This window comes from Suillus clintonianus (assembly GCF_016758775.1).
Source record: "Suillus clintonianus strain FC179 chromosome Unknown DEU56scaffold_39, whole genome shotgun sequence".
Taxonomy (NCBI): domain Eukaryota; kingdom Fungi; phylum Basidiomycota; class Agaricomycetes; order Boletales; family Suillaceae; genus Suillus; species Suillus clintonianus.
This window is the reverse complement of record NW_024539263.1, coordinates 1-20,736: the sequence shown is the minus strand read 5'-3', so window position 1 is coordinate 20,736 and position 20,736 is coordinate 1. Positions and strand designations below refer to the sequence as shown.

The 20,736-nt window shown below is 48.5% G+C and overlaps 8 protein-coding genes across 8 annotated transcripts; 7 read left to right on the top strand and 1 right to left on the bottom strand.

Annotated features, from left to right (window-relative positions):
* Positions 1–44: 44 nt before the first annotated feature.
* Positions 45–392, top strand: DEU56DRAFT_737410 (uncharacterized protein; the record flags this gene model as incomplete). Its single annotated transcript, XM_041348583.1, has 1 exon — positions 45–392. A coding segment is annotated over one exon (348 nt), but the record flags the coding sequence as incomplete, so codon positions are not given.
* A 347-nt stretch (positions 393–739) lies between these two features.
* DEU56DRAFT_980918 (uncharacterized protein) lies at positions 740–4,363 on the top strand (the record flags this gene model as incomplete). The annotated part of the gene is made up of 16 exons (XM_041359805.1): positions 740–917; positions 977–1,107; positions 1,164–1,298; positions 1,737–1,833; positions 1,887–2,025; positions 2,075–2,232; positions 2,283–2,571; positions 2,629–2,824; positions 2,879–3,025; positions 3,087–3,116; positions 3,144–3,225; positions 3,282–3,407; positions 3,461–3,590; positions 3,643–3,898; positions 3,949–4,093; positions 4,144–4,363. 15 exons carry the CDS (start codon positions 740–742, stop codon positions 4,072–4,074), a joined length of 2,220 nt encoding a protein of 739 aa, XP_041208026.1. The 3' UTR covers positions 4,075–4,093; positions 4,144–4,363.
* A 719-nt stretch (positions 4,364–5,082) lies between these two features.
* Positions 5,083–8,068, top strand: DEU56DRAFT_805847 (uncharacterized protein). Its single transcript, XM_041353311.1, has 10 exons — positions 5,083–5,459; positions 5,540–5,601; positions 5,656–5,739; positions 5,841–5,979; positions 6,121–6,210; positions 6,290–6,831; positions 6,942–7,050; positions 7,158–7,214; positions 7,322–7,426; positions 7,487–8,068. The coding sequence occupies exons 1-10, from the start codon at positions 5,330–5,332 to the stop codon at positions 7,870–7,872; spliced, it is 1,704 nt and encodes a 567-aa protein (XP_041208025.1). The 5' UTR covers positions 5,083–5,329; the 3' UTR covers positions 7,873–8,068.
* Positions 8,069–8,175: 107 nt separating this feature from the next.
* On the top strand, positions 8,176–9,885 carry DEU56DRAFT_857929 (uncharacterized protein). Its single transcript, XM_041355287.1, has 8 exons — positions 8,176–8,344; positions 8,399–8,568; positions 8,619–8,648; positions 8,704–9,226; positions 9,280–9,363; positions 9,421–9,450; positions 9,498–9,617; positions 9,669–9,885. Exons 2-8 carry the CDS (start codon positions 8,546–8,548, stop codon positions 9,717–9,719), a joined length of 861 nt encoding a protein of 286 aa, XP_041208024.1. The 5' UTR covers positions 8,176–8,344; positions 8,399–8,545; the 3' UTR covers positions 9,720–9,885.
* A 785-nt stretch (positions 9,886–10,670) lies between these two features.
* DEU56DRAFT_972764 (acyl-CoA dehydrogenase NM domain-like protein) lies at positions 10,671–12,927 on the top strand. Its single transcript, XM_041359502.1, has 8 exons — positions 10,671–10,849; positions 10,906–11,107; positions 11,161–11,280; positions 11,330–11,479; positions 11,533–12,049; positions 12,107–12,149; positions 12,203–12,214; positions 12,270–12,927. The coding sequence occupies exons 1-8, from the start codon at positions 10,726–10,728 to the stop codon at positions 12,797–12,799; spliced, it is 1,698 nt and encodes a 565-aa protein (XP_041208023.1). The 5' UTR covers positions 10,671–10,725; the 3' UTR covers positions 12,800–12,927.
* A 192-nt stretch (positions 12,928–13,119) lies between these two features.
* Positions 13,120–15,247, bottom strand: DEU56DRAFT_805835 (Alpha/Beta hydrolase protein). Its single transcript, XM_041353310.1, has 8 exons — positions 14,613–15,247; positions 14,439–14,562; positions 14,200–14,389; positions 14,003–14,149; positions 13,698–13,949; positions 13,557–13,644; positions 13,478–13,505; positions 13,120–13,428 (listed from the first exon to the last, which is right to left on the bottom strand). Exons 1-8 carry the CDS (start codon positions 15,048–15,050, stop codon positions 13,364–13,366), a joined length of 1,332 nt encoding a protein of 443 aa, XP_041208022.1. The 5' UTR covers positions 15,051–15,247; the 3' UTR covers positions 13,120–13,363.
* Positions 15,248–15,865: 618 nt separating this feature from the next.
* Positions 15,866–18,045, top strand: DEU56DRAFT_947119 (uncharacterized protein; the record flags this gene model as incomplete). Its single annotated transcript, XM_041359059.1, has 2 exons — positions 15,866–15,896; positions 17,327–18,045. 2 exons carry the CDS (start codon positions 15,866–15,868, stop codon positions 17,788–17,790), a joined length of 495 nt encoding a protein of 164 aa, XP_041208021.1. The 3' UTR covers positions 17,791–18,045.
* A 1,457-nt stretch (positions 18,046–19,502) lies between these two features.
* DEU56DRAFT_947116 (uncharacterized protein) lies at positions 19,503–20,697 on the top strand (the record flags this gene model as incomplete). The annotated part of the gene is made up of 2 exons (XM_041359058.1): positions 19,503–20,376; positions 20,408–20,697. The coding sequence occupies 2 exons, from the start codon at positions 19,503–19,505 to the stop codon at positions 20,695–20,697; spliced, it is 1,164 nt and encodes a 387-aa protein (XP_041208020.1).
* Positions 20,698–20,736: the final 39 nt, after the last annotated feature.

The window sequence follows — 20,736 nt, the reverse complement described above, 5'->3', positions numbered from 1 at the left end:
GGGGTCACCTCACAGCCGCCGTGCCCATCAAACCATCGTCTTGCCCAAATTACAAAGGCTTCGGCAAACCTCCTTCTCTGTTTGACGTAGACGCATTTGACATCAAACAGGCTAATGAGCGACTCACCGTGGCGCTTAGTTCGCCTAACTCAGTCAAGGCAGGCATGAAGGCGTTCACCATGCCCATCAACCCCAGTGGACCCGACCCCAGGTTGGGCAAACTCAAGAAAGGCCAGAGCGTCCAGCGTGATAGGGACTACGAGAGCCACGGATACTGGGAGGAGATAACGTCCAGCACGAAGGATAAAAGGAGCCAATCGGCTTGTGCCGCTTGTGGAAAGCCTGATGGCCAAGATCTTAAGACATGCAGTGGTTGCAGGGCCATTTTGTAAGAGTTTCTGAACAAACTAGGGCGACGTGTTGCTGAACGAAATGCCGTATAGGTACTGCTCTGCTGAACACCAGAAGGTCGGGGCACGCGCTGAGTCATCCTCCCCCGCCAGATCAGCGTGCCCCACGACAACAAAGCACAGTCAGGGTTCCGTCGACTCCGATCTTAGGAGTTCCAGCAATGATTTAAAACATCATTGAGGTGCAAGACCTGGATAAAAACGAGAAGCGTGAGTTACACGTCAATGTAATTGGAGCGGGCATCCGTATCGCATGCAAAGCAACAGCACTGGCGAGTTGAGTGTAGTCATTGCATATCGCTTAGAAACGCTACCTGCAGCCACTCACCATGTTCAGAATGAGCGGGGTACGCGAGCACCCAAACACGTATTGCCCAACAGCTATTCGAAACGAAGCATGGACTTATCAGCGAAATATGTGTCAGCGAATGCATCTCGCGCGTCTGATCTCGGACCATTCTTCAAAGCTCACGGGTTATAAGTACGGGGAGAATGACGTGCGTCGAGGTTGGTGGTTTCCGGTGTCGTGGCGACTTTCCGGGGTCCTGGCGACTTTCGCAGATAAGATCCTACGCGTGGTGCTGGTACACAAGGACACATATCCGAGCCAGTTACTCTCAAGTTACTCCCAAAGTTTTCGTTATCTCTTTTGAGATCTGCCAGATCACGAAATATCGGAGGAATGCGTGACAAGCAGGTAAGTCTTTCTTCATGTGCGCTTCCGACGGCCAGAGTTTGATGATCTCTGCGCAGGCACTATTTGTCGCTAGGCGGCCAGAGCGCGAGAGGTTGAAAGTTAGATATCGGCAGCAACAGATTTCGCGCAGCCAACTTGGCCAAAATCAGCCGCATGCGGTCTCCTCGACGTCCGCAACGCCTCCGGCTCCTGTCAGTACAAGCACTGACAATCAGTCGAGATCAGTCTCGTTGTGGGCCCATCTCGTACTGTTCCTCTGCTGTGCATCTTCTCTACGCACCGCCGATGGTCATTGATCACCCCCACCACCACATCTCGATATCATCAGTACTATTATCCATGCATTTTGTTACTTGTAAATCTACTGGTTCGGCCGTTACGTAGTCGTCAACATTAACTAGACTTATTTTCGTGCTGCGAAGTCCCGATCGTGAATCATTAATGATATATGTGTGAACTAATCCAGCGTACACGGCATGACACGATGTGCGTCAAGGGTAGTGTTTCGTGAGGTTGTGATATTAATATTGGGCTCCGGAGAAGTCCGGAGAATCTGTGAAGTTGAAGTTCACACTTTCCCACAATGTTTCTCAACTGACTGGACGAGCACCGATACTACTCCTGCACAGCGGAAGGCACATATTGAGGTACTCCTCGAAAGTCTCGAGTACCGGGACGCAGAGATCCGATTTACGAATGCTCGTCGACTCTTTTACGTCCTGCAAGGTTCCGTTCTCATACGCGGCAAAACGACTAGTACTCATACGTGCCTCACATAGGTACCTTTGCCGAGACAACGTCTCCAGAGCATCAATTGCACTGGATCTACGAGAACTGCAAGGTCGTACGAGGCGCCAATGGATTGAGCACAATCGTCGAATCAATGAAAATCGCGAGTCAGAAACATGATCTACTTTGGTATGCATTTATTCAGTACGTGGTCGGTTATCTGACGTTTAGATAACAGCTCGCTCTCAGATGCGGATACAGCCCACTTCCAGATTACCCCTACAGAAAAGGCTGGCTTTCTAAGAAGAGGTCACAACCGAAATTTGGTTTATCTCGGCATGATGTACCATCTCATCGAAATATTCAAGGAACGTGATGACTTCGCAGATGAATTAAGTACGTGCTGCAATGGGAAGACGTCTGCCAAGCTAATTCCGATCCGTTAGTGAGCATGGACCCGCCGTTACCGACGTTCACGCCGCCTCCAGTCCCACCTACGCAAGTTGATTTACCTCCGATAAAACCCACGCCTTCCAAATTAGCACAGGCATATTCTCCTATTCCTGTCCGCCATCACTATCACCACGATGATGCAGACTCGCAGCACTCCGGTCTCCCTAGTTCGCTGAATCGTCAGCCTTTCCAATCACATGTTCCTAATCCAGGATATCGTCCGGGTCCTCAGCCCGCAACACCTGCACCATTCCCGCCTCCTTCTCCCAAGCCCAAGAAACAGTAATATCAGACGGATCAAAATCGGCCATTTTTGTTTCCCTTCTCGCGAAAGAGTAGATTCGGCCCTAACAATGATCGCTTTGTACCGTTTGCCATCGACGAGGCGGACAAGCTATATAATCGGCATATGTACGTAAGTCTCTCGCTCTGGCAAATGTGGAAGACGAGAGAAGAGTGCATGACTGCCGAGAGCGGGCTTGACTGTATGACTGGGTCTGAGGGGGATGCCGAACCACTCCAAATCACTAACGAGGTATGTCGTCCCATTGCTAATTTGGATGGCCGTTGCTGAGAAATTTTATTTCAGGATCTTGAGATTGCAGAGCCATTGCTAGATGTCGCACTGCTAGATGCGAAGATCACGGAAGCTGTTGCGGCCATAGGAGACCCCGCTTCCCCCGCCCAAGAGCGCAAGGCGAGGGAAAGAAAGGAAGACTTCATGCGCCTAAAGAGGGTGGAAGCAATCTATGCAAGTCCGTTCAGCGTCATATCGCCACTGGCTCACCTGCGTTTAGAGCGCTGTATCACCCGTCCTATCAGGATGGGTACTGGTTTTGCTGAAACTCCTTTAGGCGACTGTATCCGCTGGGACCGGGCAACAACAAGTTCCTCAGTCGTCAACATCATCGGTTTTCCCTCTCGGTGTTGCATCCCGTGTGTACCCCTATATCCGTTCTCCCAAACGTTGATCGTAATTTTATGTTGATCAGCTCCTGAGCAACCCCCCGCTCCACCACCAACACTCGACGACCTCGATGTGACCCGGCATCGCGAAATTACTTCCAAAGCTGTCTCAGCTATTTTGTTGCTGACGTTGAAATGGTTCAAAGCTTCCCGTGAGTACTTCCCCTTGACGTGTGTCAACGCATGTTTGATGTAAGTCTCACAGATGTGATGAAGTTCCATCATATTGGCCAGCTTCTATTGGACACCAATTGCTTGCTGCTGATTTTGAAGATGTTTGGTTTGCAAGAAGTGTCGTCATCTGTCGTGTCGAAAGCTGATTCTCACGACCACAAGTGAGTGAGACGGAATCTGTGAGCATTGATGCTCATCTTGGACATTACCCAGCTTCTTCCGGTATTGCCAGATACATCACGCAAAGATCGCTCCACGTCCGCAGGATGACAACCCTCTTGCTGGTGCCCACGTTGTGCTACAGACAAAAGTTCTTCCGAATGGCCAAAAGCACGAAGAAGAAGTCGAAATGCTGACTGAGTTCTCATGGCGCAACTTTTTTTCCACAATTAATTTTGCCAAGATTATGCAAAAGTTGTCCAAGAGCCGGTCACATCGCATATGGATGCTTGTGCAATGCAAGAGCTCGGTGAGTGTGCTTGTTTGAGCTGCCATTGACTATTTACGAAACTTGTTCAGGCGGTGTTGAAACGCGTGCTACGAGTTTCGCATCCTTTGCTTCAACTCCATGTTCTGAAACTCATCAAGAGTCAAGTACCCTTTTGTGGGAGGAAGTGGCGGCAATGTATCTGGCACCGAGGTTGATGATATCTCTGACGCTCAGGTGTGTCACGAGTCTTGTTACTGTAGTGTCATATGCCGATGCCCTTTCAGGCAAAATGAGTCGACGGTGCAGGTCATATGGTCAGTTTCAAGCTTCATTGCACTGCTGACTCAAAGTAACAAATCTCGCTCGACAAACCCAGAGAAGCACTCGTCATGGTGCAATGTTGGTTGGCTGGGAGTGGCTTGTAGGTACTCACACAGATACGCATGTATATTCGTGGTTACGCCACAAAACGTGGAAGCGGATGCAATTTAATATGTTGAGTGTTTGAAAGCCGGCCTGGTTGCAAATCCGAGGGAAATGGAAAGACCTGTCACCCCGGGTTTGAAACGGTCGTTGCACGGATAGATTTGTGTCATCTTGGAACACTGTACAATGATTAGTCACGACTGTTTATACTGGGCTAGAGCGGGCATCCATGGGTATTTATGACGACTCAAATTGCTCATGGTTTAAAAGCTGATAACAGGTTGACACAATTCCCCCGCCATTCCTTACCGGCTGTGATGGTGCCATGTTATATCATAGTTACAAGCTCCAATGCTAATGTATATCTGAGAGCAATGCTAAAGGTAAATTTTCACGGGAAAGTCTTCAATAACCTTGTAATTCAAAGCATCGATGAGTGAAAGGCAAATGCTTAACAACCTGGTCACAATTATCCTATCACCCATTACTGGCTGTGATGGTGCCATGTCACACCTTGGTCATGAGCCTTCGATACCCTGATATATTTGACGCCCATTGTCCTTGCTGCTGTTCAGGAAAAAGTCTTAACTAGCTTTATAATTTAAACGAGATATGATGACAAATGAGAATGCTTAACACCGGGGACACAATTATGCTAGAAACTCTTGCTGGCTGTGATGCTGCAACCTCGCGATTATTTTACGAACTCCTCATTGCAGTCCAGACCCGCATATATACATGCCTATGTATCAATAACACAGATTTCTCCGTGTATAAATGGTCATATCCGGCAGGAACATCATTATGTGCTTCTATCGTTCTCACGGTTACAATATCAAGGACTCTTCAATTCACTGATGGAGCGGCATGCATTTATTATCCAAGTCATGCACCACATGAGCCGTCCCGGTTTCTTAAACAAGTTCTTATCACCTTGCCATCGTGCCTAGCGCTAGACTCCATCTTGTTCTAAACTATCACCTGAATATTCAACGCGGATCTCGACACTTGTTCTCTTTGTGAACCGGACGAAATACTTTTACCATGGCACAGCGGAGAGCATCCATCTCAAGGACCACACGCGTACAGAGTTCAACGGTTGCTGTAACCGCTGATGTCCCTGCGGCAGAGGCAGAGAAGTGGGTCGCGCAGTGGGCACATGTATTGGCTAGGGGTGCGTCTAGGTCTATAGCAACTCGTTCCATATCTGCTCCAGATTCTATCCCAGACCTTAATACTAACATATCCGTGCAGACTTGATCGATGTGCGCATAGTTGAAGTAGACGCAGACATGTCCGTCGAGGGCGCATGCGATGTGAGTTCAGTGTTGTCATTGGTAAGTACACATGCGCTGATTCTCTCTCTCTAGCTCCTTCTGCAAGAAGACATTCCATGTCTCGCTGTCCGCACGCTTCCGGATTCGACAGGTGCTCCTTATCTTGGACTCTTTGACGTGCGTTGTTCTTTGGTTCCGTGCTCTTCCAAGCTGACCTGTATGCTCCTTCGGTCTGACCGGATCAATCACTATGCTATGACGCGATAATGTGCACGTAGTTCTCAGATGTGAACGCCTTCCTCACGCTTGCCGCGACGCGGCACACCATCCCACCCGCAGAACTTCGCGCTAATTCGCGCGCCGATCAGATCATGAGTGCTGCACGGGAAGGACGTGTACCCGTGCATCTTGTTAGCAGTAGGTGTTCAGCTTCATTCATCATGTCGATGTCTCGCTTCATGACTTTATCGTATTCTACGCCACGTATTTTGTGACTCCGTATCATTCGCTTCTTCCTTTTCAGTTTCCACGCCCATATTGACGCCCTTTCACTCGCAGACCTCTCGGAGAAGAATTACCTAGAGACCCTTCCGAATGACGCCAACCTTATTTCACTGCTTGGAGTTTTTGCGAAGGGAACACATAGGGGTGAGTGTCTCTGTCCACTTATTTGTTTCTTCTACTAACACTTATTCCCGCGCGTTGTATTTTTTTCTGCGTTATAAAGTGCTTGTCGAAGCCGCCCCAGTCACCGCTCCCGCAGAGTGTGGTACTACTCTGGAGACGGCAACAACAAGGACTACTTACCTTGGTGCAGTCTCTGACCGCGCTCTGCTGGCTTACTTCGGCAATTTTGCAATGCAATCGGATACCGCTGCGCATACCCATTCTCCGACGCGACATCCACGTTCTCCTCGGCTACAGGCTTCAGTGCAACCACAGATTTCCCAGCCTTCTCAGTCTCCTAAGCTTGTATCAGCCTTAACAGCTTCCCGCCCCGCCGTTCCACCGCAGCTCCCTACCTCCACTTTCACATTTTCAACGCTGCTCTCGTGCCCCCTCCACTTACTTGCACTCCCATCGCTTCAAATGTATGCGTCTGTCATAGCTGCTACAAGCTCATCTTCAGTGCTTGATGCGATGCGCCTGATGAGCGACTGCGGTGTGAGTAGCGTAGCTGTTGTCGACGATGGCGGAGGAGGATACGGAGCTGGATACGGGTCCTGGGGTGGGCTGACTGGAGCGGTGAGCGTCACGGATGTCGGAAAGGTATGTTTCCCCTTGCTATCGCCGCAGTGTAGAATTTACTCAAAATTTTCTTTCCTTTCACGAACTTCGTCTTACCTAATCCTGTATGCATTTCTGTCATGCGCGTACAGCTTGTCGTCCCCTCGGAGTCCAATCACATTCTCTCCGCCCCTTTGCACCAGTTTGTCGCGCAGATCAAGGAGCCAGATGGAAGCACAGATGGAGCAGACCGATATCCTGGTTTGTGTATTTCCTCTCCTTTATTTTGTAATTCCACCACAACTCCTTGTGTGCTTTGCGTCTACTTGCATTGGAATTCGGGTGGTTTAACTGACAATTGGCCACAGTGTATGTTGTCCTCCCCACCAGTACACTCTCATATGCAATTCAGAAACTGCTCGCGAGTGCGTCACTTTTTCCGACTCGCAGAATTGGATAGACTAATGACTTACTCTGCATTTCTCGCACGCGACTCTTCCATTGGCCATGATTCCTTCTTTTAAATGATCAGCCAATGCGCACCGGCTCTTCGTAACTGACTCTGATTTCGAGCCCAGCTCATCTCCAGGCTCGCCCATGGGCGGCGGACTGTGCGGAATTGTCAGCGTTGTCGATAGTGCGTGTTTCGTTTGTCGAATATCTCGCACGTCTCTGATGCCAAGTCTCTACCATGTAGTTCTCTCTCTTTTCGCACGCATCGCCAACATCCCAAATGTCGACCCCACACAACGCATGCGGCACCGACGTGCCTCATCCTCATCTTCACATTCCTCGTCTCTTGGCGTTGTGCGGGACTTGTCACGCTCCGGGTCGCTCTCGCACACACGGGATCTCTCCCAGTCCAGCAGAGATTTTGCGCGCTCAAGGTCAAGTAGCAGGACGAGCATGCGTCTCAGCCCAAGCCCACGAATCATCCCAACTGCAGATGTCAGCAGTCCGCGCCTCGTGCCAAGTTTGGGGCTGGGAGACGTCAGGGATAGTCCACGGATGGTGCCGACGCTTGGTGCTGGTGACAGAAACTCACTGGTGGGTTTAGATCTGGGGGAGCTCATGGGACGGTGAGAGTGACAAATGGAGCGTAATGTACAATTATGATGTGTTTTCTTTTCTTTTTCATTTCGTGCTCTGTTCGACATTCGTCGTGTAGCAATAACTAGGGGTCCGCCGCGTATGTGTGCATGCCTTTGTACACAAGACTGAAAGGGACATGTGGGTTTGTAAATTGTACAATAATTCCAAGCACCGATGCACTCCTGAACTGCACCGCCGTGTCTGAAACTTGTTGAAAATATGCCGCTCTCAGCCTTCATTAACGATAAGTTCAGGTATTTCATGCGAGGATGCTTATTAATTGCTCAGCGTGTGGACACAGCATGTCGAGGAAGCTGCATGATACAGTATGTTCGAAACAGCGGCATTAGATATCAATGCCGCGACTCCGACTGAATCTGTAACCGCAAGGTAAACGGTTCTTAACCACCTTCCTCATTCAGATAGGCCTGCTCTTTGTCAATAATCGTCCGCAATTTCCTGTGTGAGTCTGGTGGATGCTTATTATTCCTCATAACTTACCAGGGAAGCCCTGCAGGTTTCTCAGCGTCCTGACCAGGTTGATAAATCGAGGGAGATGTTCGTTAATCTTAACTTTTCAACTAGAATTCAATGTTCAACAGTGATATTTCTGTGGCGCTATGGTTAGTCCACAACAATTCGCGAATCTTGAAAATTCTCCCAAATGACTCGGAGACAATACTACAAGTAAGGTACAGTGTACTATTGCTGTTACTGATGCTAATGAGGGTGCGTAGTTCCCCCCCGCCTTACGAGCAGACTCCTAAGTGCGTGAGGCTCGGTAATAGTCCGATACTCGATGAATGATGACATGCCTTGTAGCCCGTCAGAGGGAACCCCTCTGCTAGGAAATGCATCCAAGAGTCGTATCCGAACAGCATTGATTGCGATCATCACTGCTTCAATTGCGATCATCATCTTCGCATCAGTGTTTAACGCTTGTAATGACCCTTTAGATCCGGACGTCCGGGACCGTATTCGCAAGAAATGGGAGTCCGAACTTCGCCAGCATGAGGGAAAAGTACGGGAGCGCGTTGACACCGAAAAGCGCTGGCATTTCGAAGACAATGAAAGAATTCGTCTCCGTGAACAGTGGGGCAGAGAAGTGGAAGACCACAATCGAGAAGTGAAGGAGAGGCAGAGGCGCGAAGAGGAAGAACGTTTAAGATTGAATATGTTTTGGACCGACTTGGAGTCCCACACATGCACATCATACGCCACTCGAGTGTACACTGCTCGACTGGTGAATGTTCCATCAAATTACAACCGTCGCGTGGAGGCTTGCATGGCCACACCGGTACAGATCCACGGGGCTGAATACACACCCAAGTGGTGTGAGGATCATGTGAGTGATCCCGTGTTTTGTGGTAATACGAGCAGCTGATATTCCGTATTTAGGGTCCAAATAATATAATGGGTCATTGGGAAGTCGAGCAGCAGCAGCCGGATTGCGCATCATATTGGAATTGGTACAAAGATCTCGTTAGTCGATCAATCCAACTTCTCGTCTGTATATTTGCGGCTTACTGATTTTCGCAGGGCTGTGTTTCTCCTGGATCTGGTCAGCGGGTGAGTTTTTCAGACACGATACAGTGAATAGAGTTGATAATGTGTAGCGTGTTGAACATTACCTTGAAAACCTCCCGGAGGGAGGCGATTGGAGGGAGTTCTGTGCCACCACTCCTGTAAATTTCCGTGGGATGCATTTCCCAGGCGCACAGTTCTGCTTCGAAAGGGTTCGCTGCTCAGTCACATCGATTTGACATGATTTGTTGATGATTTTTTAGAAGGGCGGCATATACGGCCACTGGGTTTTTGATGACGAGCGCTGCAAGTAGTCGGGGCACAATGCTGGGACGAGCGGATCATTTTCCAATAATGTTGGATTTGCTGTATTGCACCATTCGATGTATTTGTACTTCTATGTATTCATACTTTAGCTTGGAATCTTGACAGATGTCTTTCAGGGAGACAGTACTTGACACGGGATACAAATTCATGACTTCGAATATACACTGGTCAAGAGATGCGAGGATCACGTGCAGGTCACAAATTGGAAAGGCCGATCTAGACTGTAGTTTCGTCAGAACCTCCACCAATCCGATGCGCTGCGCTATTGAAGTCGTAAGTGTTCGTAAGTGTCCGTAACGCGCGTAAGTAAAGCGTTCATTTCAGTGGTTTTGCAGGTGGCGCATCCCAGACTACTCTCCCTTTCGGGCCTTTCCTCCGCCAGCTCGTCCCTCGCCGTTGTTTTCCACCAATCGCGTTGCTCGATCACCACAGGCACTCCGTAAGCACCAATCTTCTTTTTGCCAAGCGAACATTATGGGTTAAGATCTTTGAACGGCAGGCCCTACAACAGCAACACCGAACTCAACCTACGGTATAGGTATGTAACTTATCAAGATTCCGAAACCCTCGAAACGCCGAGCACATCGTCCAGTACTTATTAATTTAGTAACTTATTAGTGACAGTATACAGCTTGAGTCGCCTCCTTTTTATCATGCTTGTGACCATTTGAAAATTTGACAGTAGATTGGCCAGACAAACAGAGCTATACTAAACTATCTAACGGACACAACATCCTCAAATGGTCTTCTCGAATATTTTGAATTGAAGGTGCGTTGAGCGGACTGCCAATCTGCTACCGACAACTTGGACAAGTGATTTCGGCTCCACCAAGTTCCAACACTGCCAGTGGATTTTAAGTTCGCTTCACAGTGTGTCCTCGTGCATGGTTCAAATACCGTCCTTCTCAAGATACGTGAGCAATGGCTGTATAAAATAACGGACGAGAATAAGGGTCCCAACCGTAGCATACTACTCTTCCCCCCACTCGCTTCATGATGACACCCACATTTCAGCTTCCACAGTCGGGTCTATTCAGGAAACGCTCCGAGCTCCTCAGCCGTGATGCTCGAGTGGTTCTTTCATACGAGAGGGCCAGGGCTATTGGCCTAGCACATGGTGCACATTATTTATTTATTTCGTTCACGGGGTACATCTTGATCTTGTAATTACAGGCATCACTCTTCATGACACTTTGGATTTGACGAAAAAATTCTGGGACTTGCACACAGACCCCATCTTGGGTTTGGATGGGGCCGCGACCACGCTGCTGACAATCCAATACAATTTGGTGGCAGGAACACTTGCACAATATGCTGCGACTACGAGACCTGAATTGGTTCCTCTCGTCGAGGACCTTCTTCGATGGAATGTTAGGTGAGTAAGCTGTAATATCAATTTTGTGCAAGTGCTACATGATATCATCGCAGTGGCCAATTCTGCCTTACCGAGTTGGGGAGAGGTCTAGACATCTTCCGAATGAAGACATCAGCAACACTTCTCCCATCGGGCGAATTTGATCTTCATACGCCTTCGCCCTCGGATGCAAAGTATGATATCAGTATTTCTTTGAGAACTATTAATCATTTTTTTTTCAAGATTCATGCCGCCGACTGTTCCAGTGAAAGGTCTGTCATGTATCGCCATTGTTTTCGCACAACTCTACGTGAATGGTGAATGCCGTGGACCTAGACCGTTTCTAGTCAACATAAACGATGGATATGATATGTGCATTGGGGTGACTGCGAAGTGAGTCCCCTTTGTTTCAACTATCTCACACCCACTTAAACCTTCACAAACAGGCTACTACCTCCTAGAGGAGGCTCGACTCCCGTCAACCATTCGCTGACAAACTTTCATCATGTCCGCCTACCGCCTTCAGCCCTTCTGGGGAACCTCAACAAGTCCGACAGAATACATCGTGACTTTATGTCCTCCATATGGCGTGTCGCGGTCGGGTCGCTAGCACTTGGCTCAATTACAGTCCCTAATTTCCAGGTGTCATCATACATCGCCGCGCGTTACTTTCAGCGTCGTCATGTCACCGGCGTGCATGGAAAGCTTGTACCCATACTTTCATTCCGGACGCAGCAGCTCCCTTTAATGCATGCCATCGCTCAGGCATTTGTGCTAAAAGCGCTATTTAAATGGGCTATCGAAGCGTTCATGGACAAGAATCTTGATGTTCGTGTGCGACATGGCGTCGCGGCTTGCTGTAAGGCAGTCGGGGTTCAACACGCACAGGTTGCAAATTGTGCCCTGTCTGAAAGACTCGGAGCTCAAGGCCTCTTCGAATATAATCAACTGTCCAATATTTATGTACGCGCGCCTTCTCCTGGACAGTTATGGCAGAGCGATAATTAAATTGTTTTACAGAGCGAGATGAGGGGAATTAGCATTGCTGAAGGCGACATTCTAGGTTGGTGACTTTTTAGACTTCGCTAGTGATGTCATACTGACCAAAGACACTAGGGTTATCCATGCGTCAGTGCAACACATCGACCTCTGCGGAAACTAAATATTGACGGACAATTTTCAGGACTCGTGGCAGATACTTTGGCGCAGACGTACACGTTACCACCCTCGACACACCAAGACAGCCCTCTTGCATTGCATGAAGTCTCGTTATTCGAGGAGGCAACTGAGACAGTCTCCTCCTCAGCCGACTTCACCCAAGCGTTCATGCAATACGTACAGCCGCGCTGTCAGCTGATGGTCGAGTCTATGGGACACCGCATGGCCTATGACGCTGCCATCGACCAAGGCGTTTCACAGTATCTCATCGATCTGTATCTCATCAACGCAATCAAGACGGATTCAGCGTGGTATGTAGAACGTGGTATGTTTACGCGGCAGACCATCATGCGTATGGAGGATGCTGCTTTGTCGGCAGCTTTGCCCCACCTGGACGAGTTGCTCGCCGAGATGAAGGTTGAGCCATACATCACGTCACCCATCATATCAGATGAGCGATGGGAGGCATTTAGCAAGACATTGCCTGTTTATAGCTCCCCTTGGGCTGAGACATCGCAGCAGAAGCCTTTCGTTTTGGAGCGGGCTCGACTGTGATGCAAGCTCTCAGTTGTGATGTTGTTTTGGCCTTGCATAGAAATACGGTGGATAGTTTTTGACGGTTGGAATTGCTAGTCAGGTTACTCATAATTAGGGTTTGTCTATTCTATTAGTGCTAAAGGGGGTTCATAGTTACCATTGGCGACGAGCGATTCGCCTCGTTTACCACGAGAGTTCCGAAGTGTCATACTACTATCTCCTTAAAAATTCATACACTCGTCCGGGAGGAGACGAGGAGAGCACAGAAGGAGGAGGAAGGAGAGAAATCATATTATACTCAGCCTGGACACCGAACGAACTTATACGCGCACCGAAACTTCTCAAACGTGGACCGATTGGCTATTCGTACTATACTTACACCCCTTACCCTGTTACAATATTCCCCAGTACATCCCCAACAGGGCACCGCGTCTTAACAGTTTACTTTGTTTGTTGCGGTATATAAATATAGAAGTTCTCTCTCTCTCTCATACACTCGTCTCATCAATATAGGCTCGCCGGAGTCATTGCCAAGGTTTCCAGGTATGTTATGTCGCTCAACACCCGTTCATATCCACAATTTTAAAGCTTGTGCTTTATTGGGGAAATATCGTATTTCTTGTGCAGAAAGTCGGCCATAACTCGCGCTATATGAATAGTTAGTTATCAATCAATTAGTCCCTTAGGTCAACGTACCAAGCTCCTCTGGAGACTCCTGAGGAATCTAAGGCAAAATTATGTTAGTTATGGAAACGATTTAAAGTGAGATACAGACGAGATGGCCAGATGACTTCAAGATAATGTTAGATGAATTTGCAGGTCTGCGCCAAGCACGCTGCTTCCTCACTTCCAATAACATTGATCTGTCAGATAGTGCCTATCAGTAACCAAACTTGGTCCTGCCGCCCTAGCTTACACGTCGGGGCTTTCTTTTCCGGGGAGAATCCACAGGAGCTCAATTTTCTCGTCAAGGTTTTCCATTAACTCCCAGGTTTCGCGGCCAGCTCGTGGGTTCGCAAGGACAAGAGCCTCGTGAATGGGAGGCGTTTTCAATCTGACGTATCCACCTTCGTCGTCGTACAGTCCGTAATCGACATAAAGCCGAAGTACGTCAGGATGCCAAGCAGAGATCATGGGTGAAGATTTGAATGAACGCAAGGCGTCCTCCCTACAATCACAGTCAGTACTCCGACGCAAGGATGATTAACAAAGTGTAAGCACCGTGATGGCCATTGTTCGCGCCTTAGCAATGTAGCCCCAACCATGCGCTGCGTGGGCTCCCATGTAAATTCTTGGAATGTATCGATCATCGCATCAAGGAGGACCATCGAGGAAAACAAGGCCGGGAAATTCAACGCGGCTAAGGTTCTGTGCAATATTGTGAGATTCGACAGGTCTCTAAACTGCGAATGGCATACACTGAACAACCTCCGAACGAGTGTCCTGCTGCGACTGTGGTCCTGGAGGAGAACCCATTCTTTTGACGTGATTCACCAACTGATGCAGGAAGTCGATGAAGTTGAATAGGTAGAGCAGATGTTTCTACCTCTTCTGGCATGTAGTTGATGAGAAAGTTGGCAATGTCTCTCGCATTGTCAGTCCAATCAACTGCTCTCCATTAAATCCAAGCGGGAAGGTCTGAGAAACGTCTGCTTACAGCTACCATTAAGATTCCGTCTGTTTAGCAGAGCAGAGTCCCCATGTTGCACCGACTCCCATGACCATATCTCGTCTATGACACCACAAGCAGGTAGCAGATAACACAGAGTGGTCTCCCATATCTAATACAGTCAGATCCCTAGCATACATGAACGGGCATAAGGAAACTCACTTCCTTCGGAAAGCCCGTTGCATGCACAAGGAACAAGGTGATACCTTTCGATTTGGCGTTGGTCTCCTTGTCCTTTTTCACATATCGGTTGACACAATTCCAAAGCGGCCTTTCGTCTGTGACCGCGGAATAGCCATCCTCCGATTGCCGGAGCTGTTGTTCCATGAGTTCAAGTCCCAGTTTCTTGATACTTCCCTCGTCTCTTTTCGAAGAGCGAGGAGGCGGTTGGGGAACTGGAATATCCGGGGTGACTCTGGGATAGGCTGCAGGTATGATATGCGTGCTGATATTGTAAATGCCAAGTAAGCTATCGGACCTGGGCTTGAAGGGCAGGGGCGGGACCTCGACGTGCCCTTCATGAGGGTGAAATGGCGCCCACGGGCGCGGGTTCACGGTTGTCCGAAATGTTGTAGGTGTGTAAGGATATGAGGAGGTCATGACTGTCGACGACCGCTGCCTGGAGTTCTCTTGTGAGTGAAGTAGTTGATGTCGGCTCAAAGAATACCGGATTGGCTATCTGGCAAAATCAGAAGCTAGTTAGTTATCTCTCAGCAGAGAAGGCGCCCGTTCTCTCTTTAGTATATGCCGGCAGGCGCCTGGCGCGCGTGTTCCTGAAAAATCAATCGTGAAGGACTCTATAATGCATTTCTCAAAAGTTTCTCACCCTACGTATATACGCGTCTTGAACTTCTCCCCTTCATAGGTCCGCGCTGTTCAGATTTACTTGCTTGACCCACTTTGCACTCACGAGCAAATTCCGAGTCTGATATGACACTATCAAAATAATCTAACAGCCAAAGTTCACATTGCTAGGAGCGCTCAGGTTGTTCAGAGCAGTAAGTACTTGTTTCTTGCACTCTATTGGCAATTGATTACGCATCCCGTGGTAAGCGCCCTAATCAACTTCGCTGGATCACGCTAAGCGCACGACGTAGAGGTAGCAGATAACGACTCCTTGATGCGATCAAGGAGCCCAGATGTGATTGCTACAATAAAACGAAGGTAGTAAAACCAACGCGAGAGCTAACTGAACGTTTCCGTGACAACGAAAAACGAAAACAAATGGGCGCCGAGAAAAACGAAACTGAGCGGGAGATGGCTAAATCGACGGTGAATTATAGACGCCGAGAGCTACATTCGTGAGGCCGTGTCCACTAATGGGCCCCAGAATATCACATTTGCAAATTCACGCAATTCTGGCTCTGGAGAACCTTGGGGACGGGCGCAGACCCAGCGGAACATCCACTGAGAAGATGTCTGCTATCATTCTAGCAGTCGCATCAGGTACATCTGGACGGAGTCAGGTTTCCAACAAATTAATTCAATAACACACGGTCATCGGAATGATTCTGTATGGGCACACTCGGGTCTATACAACATGGTGGGTCCCTGATGCCTAGGCTGAAGAACTGAGGCACTCAGCACTTACTATTCAAGCGATCACAAAGTGGTGGCCTGTCGGGCGGAAAGCTCCTTGACTCTCAAATATTTACGGAGAACTTCGACTATGTCCGCGGTTTTGTGAAGTGCCAGGTATGACACCAAGTCTCATTTGAGTATAAATATATTGATTTGCGTGCTGTTATCCTCAGCTTCTTCAGCTTAGCCACGATGAAAACCTCGATCCTCCTCTTCGCTCTATTTGTCGCTTTGACAATAGCCTTGCCCCTCAAGGACGAGGTAGATATTCTCTGATGGAATGCCATTCGCGGCTCGCGTGTATAATATATACGTATGTCGGACGGTTCACATTCACATTAATAGTTTAGATTGGGCCGAATATATTGACATGTAAATCATCCACAAGGCGGGCTTCAACCTGCCTTCGCTCACGTCGCACGTGTTGTCCGCGAGTGACTAGTTGACTCGTCGTCTTTGGCGTGCGTAACCATGGGGAGGCTGCGAGCCCTTGCTCTTCCACACAAGTTCCATAACTCTCACTACTAAATTTGAACGGGCACTGACATCAAAATATACAGGTACCACGCTCGAGCTCGCTAGGCTAGGCCCTGCTTAATCAGCTGCTGCGCGTTCGACATCGTATTGCCAAACCTCGAACTGCAAGATCTATTGCAAGAATGTCAACGGTTCCAGGATGAAAAGAACACGCGGCAGCGTGGTAGTTACGCAAGGAAAGGAACATGCCGCAGGCGTTTGCATACCGTCATCGGGCGACGATGGCTTGACAGGGCGGGACTTCTAAGCTTCAGTGCGATCATGACCGCGATCAGGCAAATGGTACCTACTTTGCAATCTGTCACATCGGCGGTGAGCGTGGGCGGCGCCGACATTTTCGAGGCCTGCACTTCCCTGTCAAGTCTCGGTAGGAATTTTGAGACCTGGTCCCCCGAGATTATCATGATCGGCGAGCACCTTCCAGACGTGGGACGAAGCGCTGCAGATGCTACATGAAAGTGATAAGTTCAAGAAGGGAATACGTAGTCACAAGGTAAGGACCAACACGGTGAACTTCGACTTTATGAGATATGACCCCAAGTCTCACTGATGGGTATAAATACGGTGGGCTGCGTGCATGATTCCTCAGTTTCTGTTCAACTTAACCACAATGAAAGCTGCGATCCTTCTCTTCGCTCCTCTCGTCGCTTTAACAAAAGCCTCTCCCTCAGCTCGTTCTGCGGATCTCGAGGTATGTTCGATTTGGGACCATTCGGCGTTGGCTGATTTGAAACAGGTCATAGATAGCCCTCCGACAGAGTACTACTGCAACCCTTCGCTTGCAGTCGCTTTTCTGAGAGCCTGCCAGTCAACATATTGGGATCACTTCTATACCACTAATGTCACTGAGATGAAAAACGCAGAGACCAATCTCGGATACATCCTGCAGGGAGACGCCGCATATGTCTTTACCACCGATGTGCCCTCCACTACCCCGCTATATCGCATGTACAATCCGAGTGTTGTGGACTATTTCTACACCACGTCATGGTCCGAGGTAGAGAGCGCAGAAGCAGAAGCAGACAGCAACTACACCCTCGAGGAGATCGCTGCATATGTCTATGACATTAACATATGCGGAAGCATTCCCCTCTATCGTCTGTACAGCTCGAAGGAGACGGATCACTTTTACACTACATCCGTACCGGAGGTGTTGGAGACTATCAGCAAAGGTTATACCTTGGATGGTATTAAGGCTTACGTACTTCCTGTTCCATCATAACGAATGAGCTGGCTGCGACCACCACACATATTTTCATAGATTGAGCCGCGTACTTCTTTGGACATGTTCAAGGTGTCTCTGTAGAATGTAGCTTGGTCCGACACCACATCGATATCTTACTCGAGAATACAGCGATTGATGCATTCAGACGTGGACAGCGAACACTGGGTCTGTGCGTACCGAACGCTAGCTCGGTTGCCTGAGGGTGAACTTGATCGTTGCGACTCGGACTCACGAGACTGATCTAAAGTAAAGAACAGGAAGCGGTGGCTTACAATAATTGGTTTCGAATGCATTACCTAGTCCTTCTCGCCGAGCAACCAGACCAATCTCGACATCACTTGCATTCCCGACTTCAACGTTTCCAGTGTTTCTGGTGTGTAGTGAGCCAGAAGGACTCAAGATCTATAATACATTCAAAGCTAATCATAAGAATGCGATAGTATATAGTCTCCTGAAACGGCCGTGACCTGAGTCAACGGTACCTTGACTTGTTCCTTCCAAGTATACACTACTGCAGTACTGATCATACAGCCAGCTCTGAGTTGATGAGTCTTGGGCTTCCATCATTCTTATGTCTTCCCGTAGCGATGGTTCTATATTAATAATTGGAACCGCTTCCGCTTCCTTACTTATCACGTACGAGGTTACCACTGATGCGCTCGACGTCTCTCCGTACTCCTGCCCCACGCACGGGATGATGACGATCACGAGAAGAATGATGTGCTCAACTTGAAGCTTACCTGAGTCTGCGTCTGTAGGCAAAGCTTTGCCAAGTTTGTGTCTGCCAATATAAAGGCAGCAACGAGTGTTATTGATGTTCATGCCTTCGTTTTATTCAAAATCATGCAGGACGCGGAAGGATGGAGCTGTGAATATAGATGTGATTTTTCTTCACTTACTATCTCTGTCCAATGCTCATGTTACATCATACATCGTTCAAGGCTCACGAGCGCTCACTGTTCACAATAGACTCATCCTGCCTTTCGAGGCTCAAAAGACTTTCAGTCTTCACCGCCAAGCGCTATATTGATTCGCCACCGTCTACGACGGGATGTCAGTATGGGAAAGTGCATGAAATCCTATAATGGCATTATAAGGAACGACTACCGTTCTTCTTTATGGTCTGGTTAGAGAGACTAGTTAAAACATGCTATCATCGATTGTAAGCAGGTGTGAGTGAAGCACTCCCTCATTAGCTTGCGGGATATGTAACACAGTACCAGGTCGATATCCTTCACATGGTTTATTTGATCGGCCTTTGCCAGGGGTGCGAGCGGGTGAAGGAAGTGCGATTGGAAACGAGAGAAAGCTTGCAGTGAACCGTAGACGATATCCCGCAGACAGTTGATTGATGGCGCATAGACCCAGAGTCCACTGCAGGACTACATCTGACCAGCGACCAATTAATCAGACATCGAACATTGCTGTATTGAGTAGCCTATATCGACGCAGTAATAGGACCAAGCTACATTCGAGACCAAGTAGAAATGTTGCAAACAACCACGACTATGTACGCCTTAGTAACATGTAAGCATGTACAGATCGCTTCTTGGTCCGTTACCAAGTGGCACCCAGCTAGGACCCCGGAAAACTTCGGCTCCCAGCACTGCGCTCACCAGCGCTCTAGACGTCCCAGACGTCAAAGCTTCTCATTTCAAATACCAGACAGACCAACCTAGAAGGTCTGCATTATAGTTGCTAGCAACGAAATGGCCTCAGGGAGAGCGCGACCAACGCAAACGGGAGGAAACTTAACCAGCCGAGCCCCCACTCCCACCAATAGAACCAGAGCTTCTCATCGAAACACGGTATCCCTTTTAATACCGAAAGATGAAATCTTGCATCAAGAATACGATGTAAAAGATAAAGAAAGCAGTATCATATTCCTAGAGAAGTCCCCATTTTGCCAATCCGGCGAACCCATATCAAACGAGAGTCTAATTCTTACCATTCTGCACATCACTCAATATACAGGTATACCACGCATCGTGATCGAAGGACTACGAGCGGTAGCAATCTTACTAGAAGATGTTCTTCTCAGCGGAGCACCAACAGAATCACCCACCCATCAAATCAGCGAATCGTTCTCAACCTTAATATCGACTCAAATCATCGCAGACCTCACAACATCCTTGTCAACCCACGTCATCGCAGCTATCTCACCTCAAATTGCCACGATCCTCACTGCCTCAGAGTCTCTCAAATCAAACATCGACGATTTAGCGAAACTCAACAACGCCCTTGAAGTAAACTCAAAACATGCCAATGAAAACCCATCGGCAATGGCAGCAGCCACTCGTGCCGAACAGACAGCCGACGCGGTTATGAACAGTATAACCGATGTTAAAAAAGCAATAGAATCACTGACCCCGTCTATCAGCGCCACGCAATCAAGCATCAAACAGATTTCCCAGGATCTCATCAGCAACGCGGACCGGACATCCAGCCCTCAAGCAGAACTCCCGAAAACATACAGCGCAATAGTTCAACAAAGCACTCAGACCCCAGGAACAGTCTCAGCAGCAATCGCTAGAGCAGCAACGAGGGACAAAACAAATCCTATTCGACCCGACCCCAGGCAAAGTATTATTCGCACCCGAGATAACATCAGCAGAAATAGCATCCGAAATTAAGAAGGCCATCACAGCAACCGAAACAGAAGACACACCAGACATCCAGATCAAAGCCACGACTCGTCTACGCAACGGAGGACTCATCATCGAACTAACCACCACGGAGGCAGCAAAATGGATCAGAAACCCGGTCAACAGACTCAGAATTATCGATGCCATTGGTATACCAGCGACCATCAAAGAAAGACGCTTCTCAGTTATAGTACCCTTTCTACCCATCACCGCCACCTGGACGAACCAGACTGGCTACGCACAATCGAAGTGGAAATAGTATGTCAATGGGCGCAGTAGAGTCCGCAAATTGGATTAA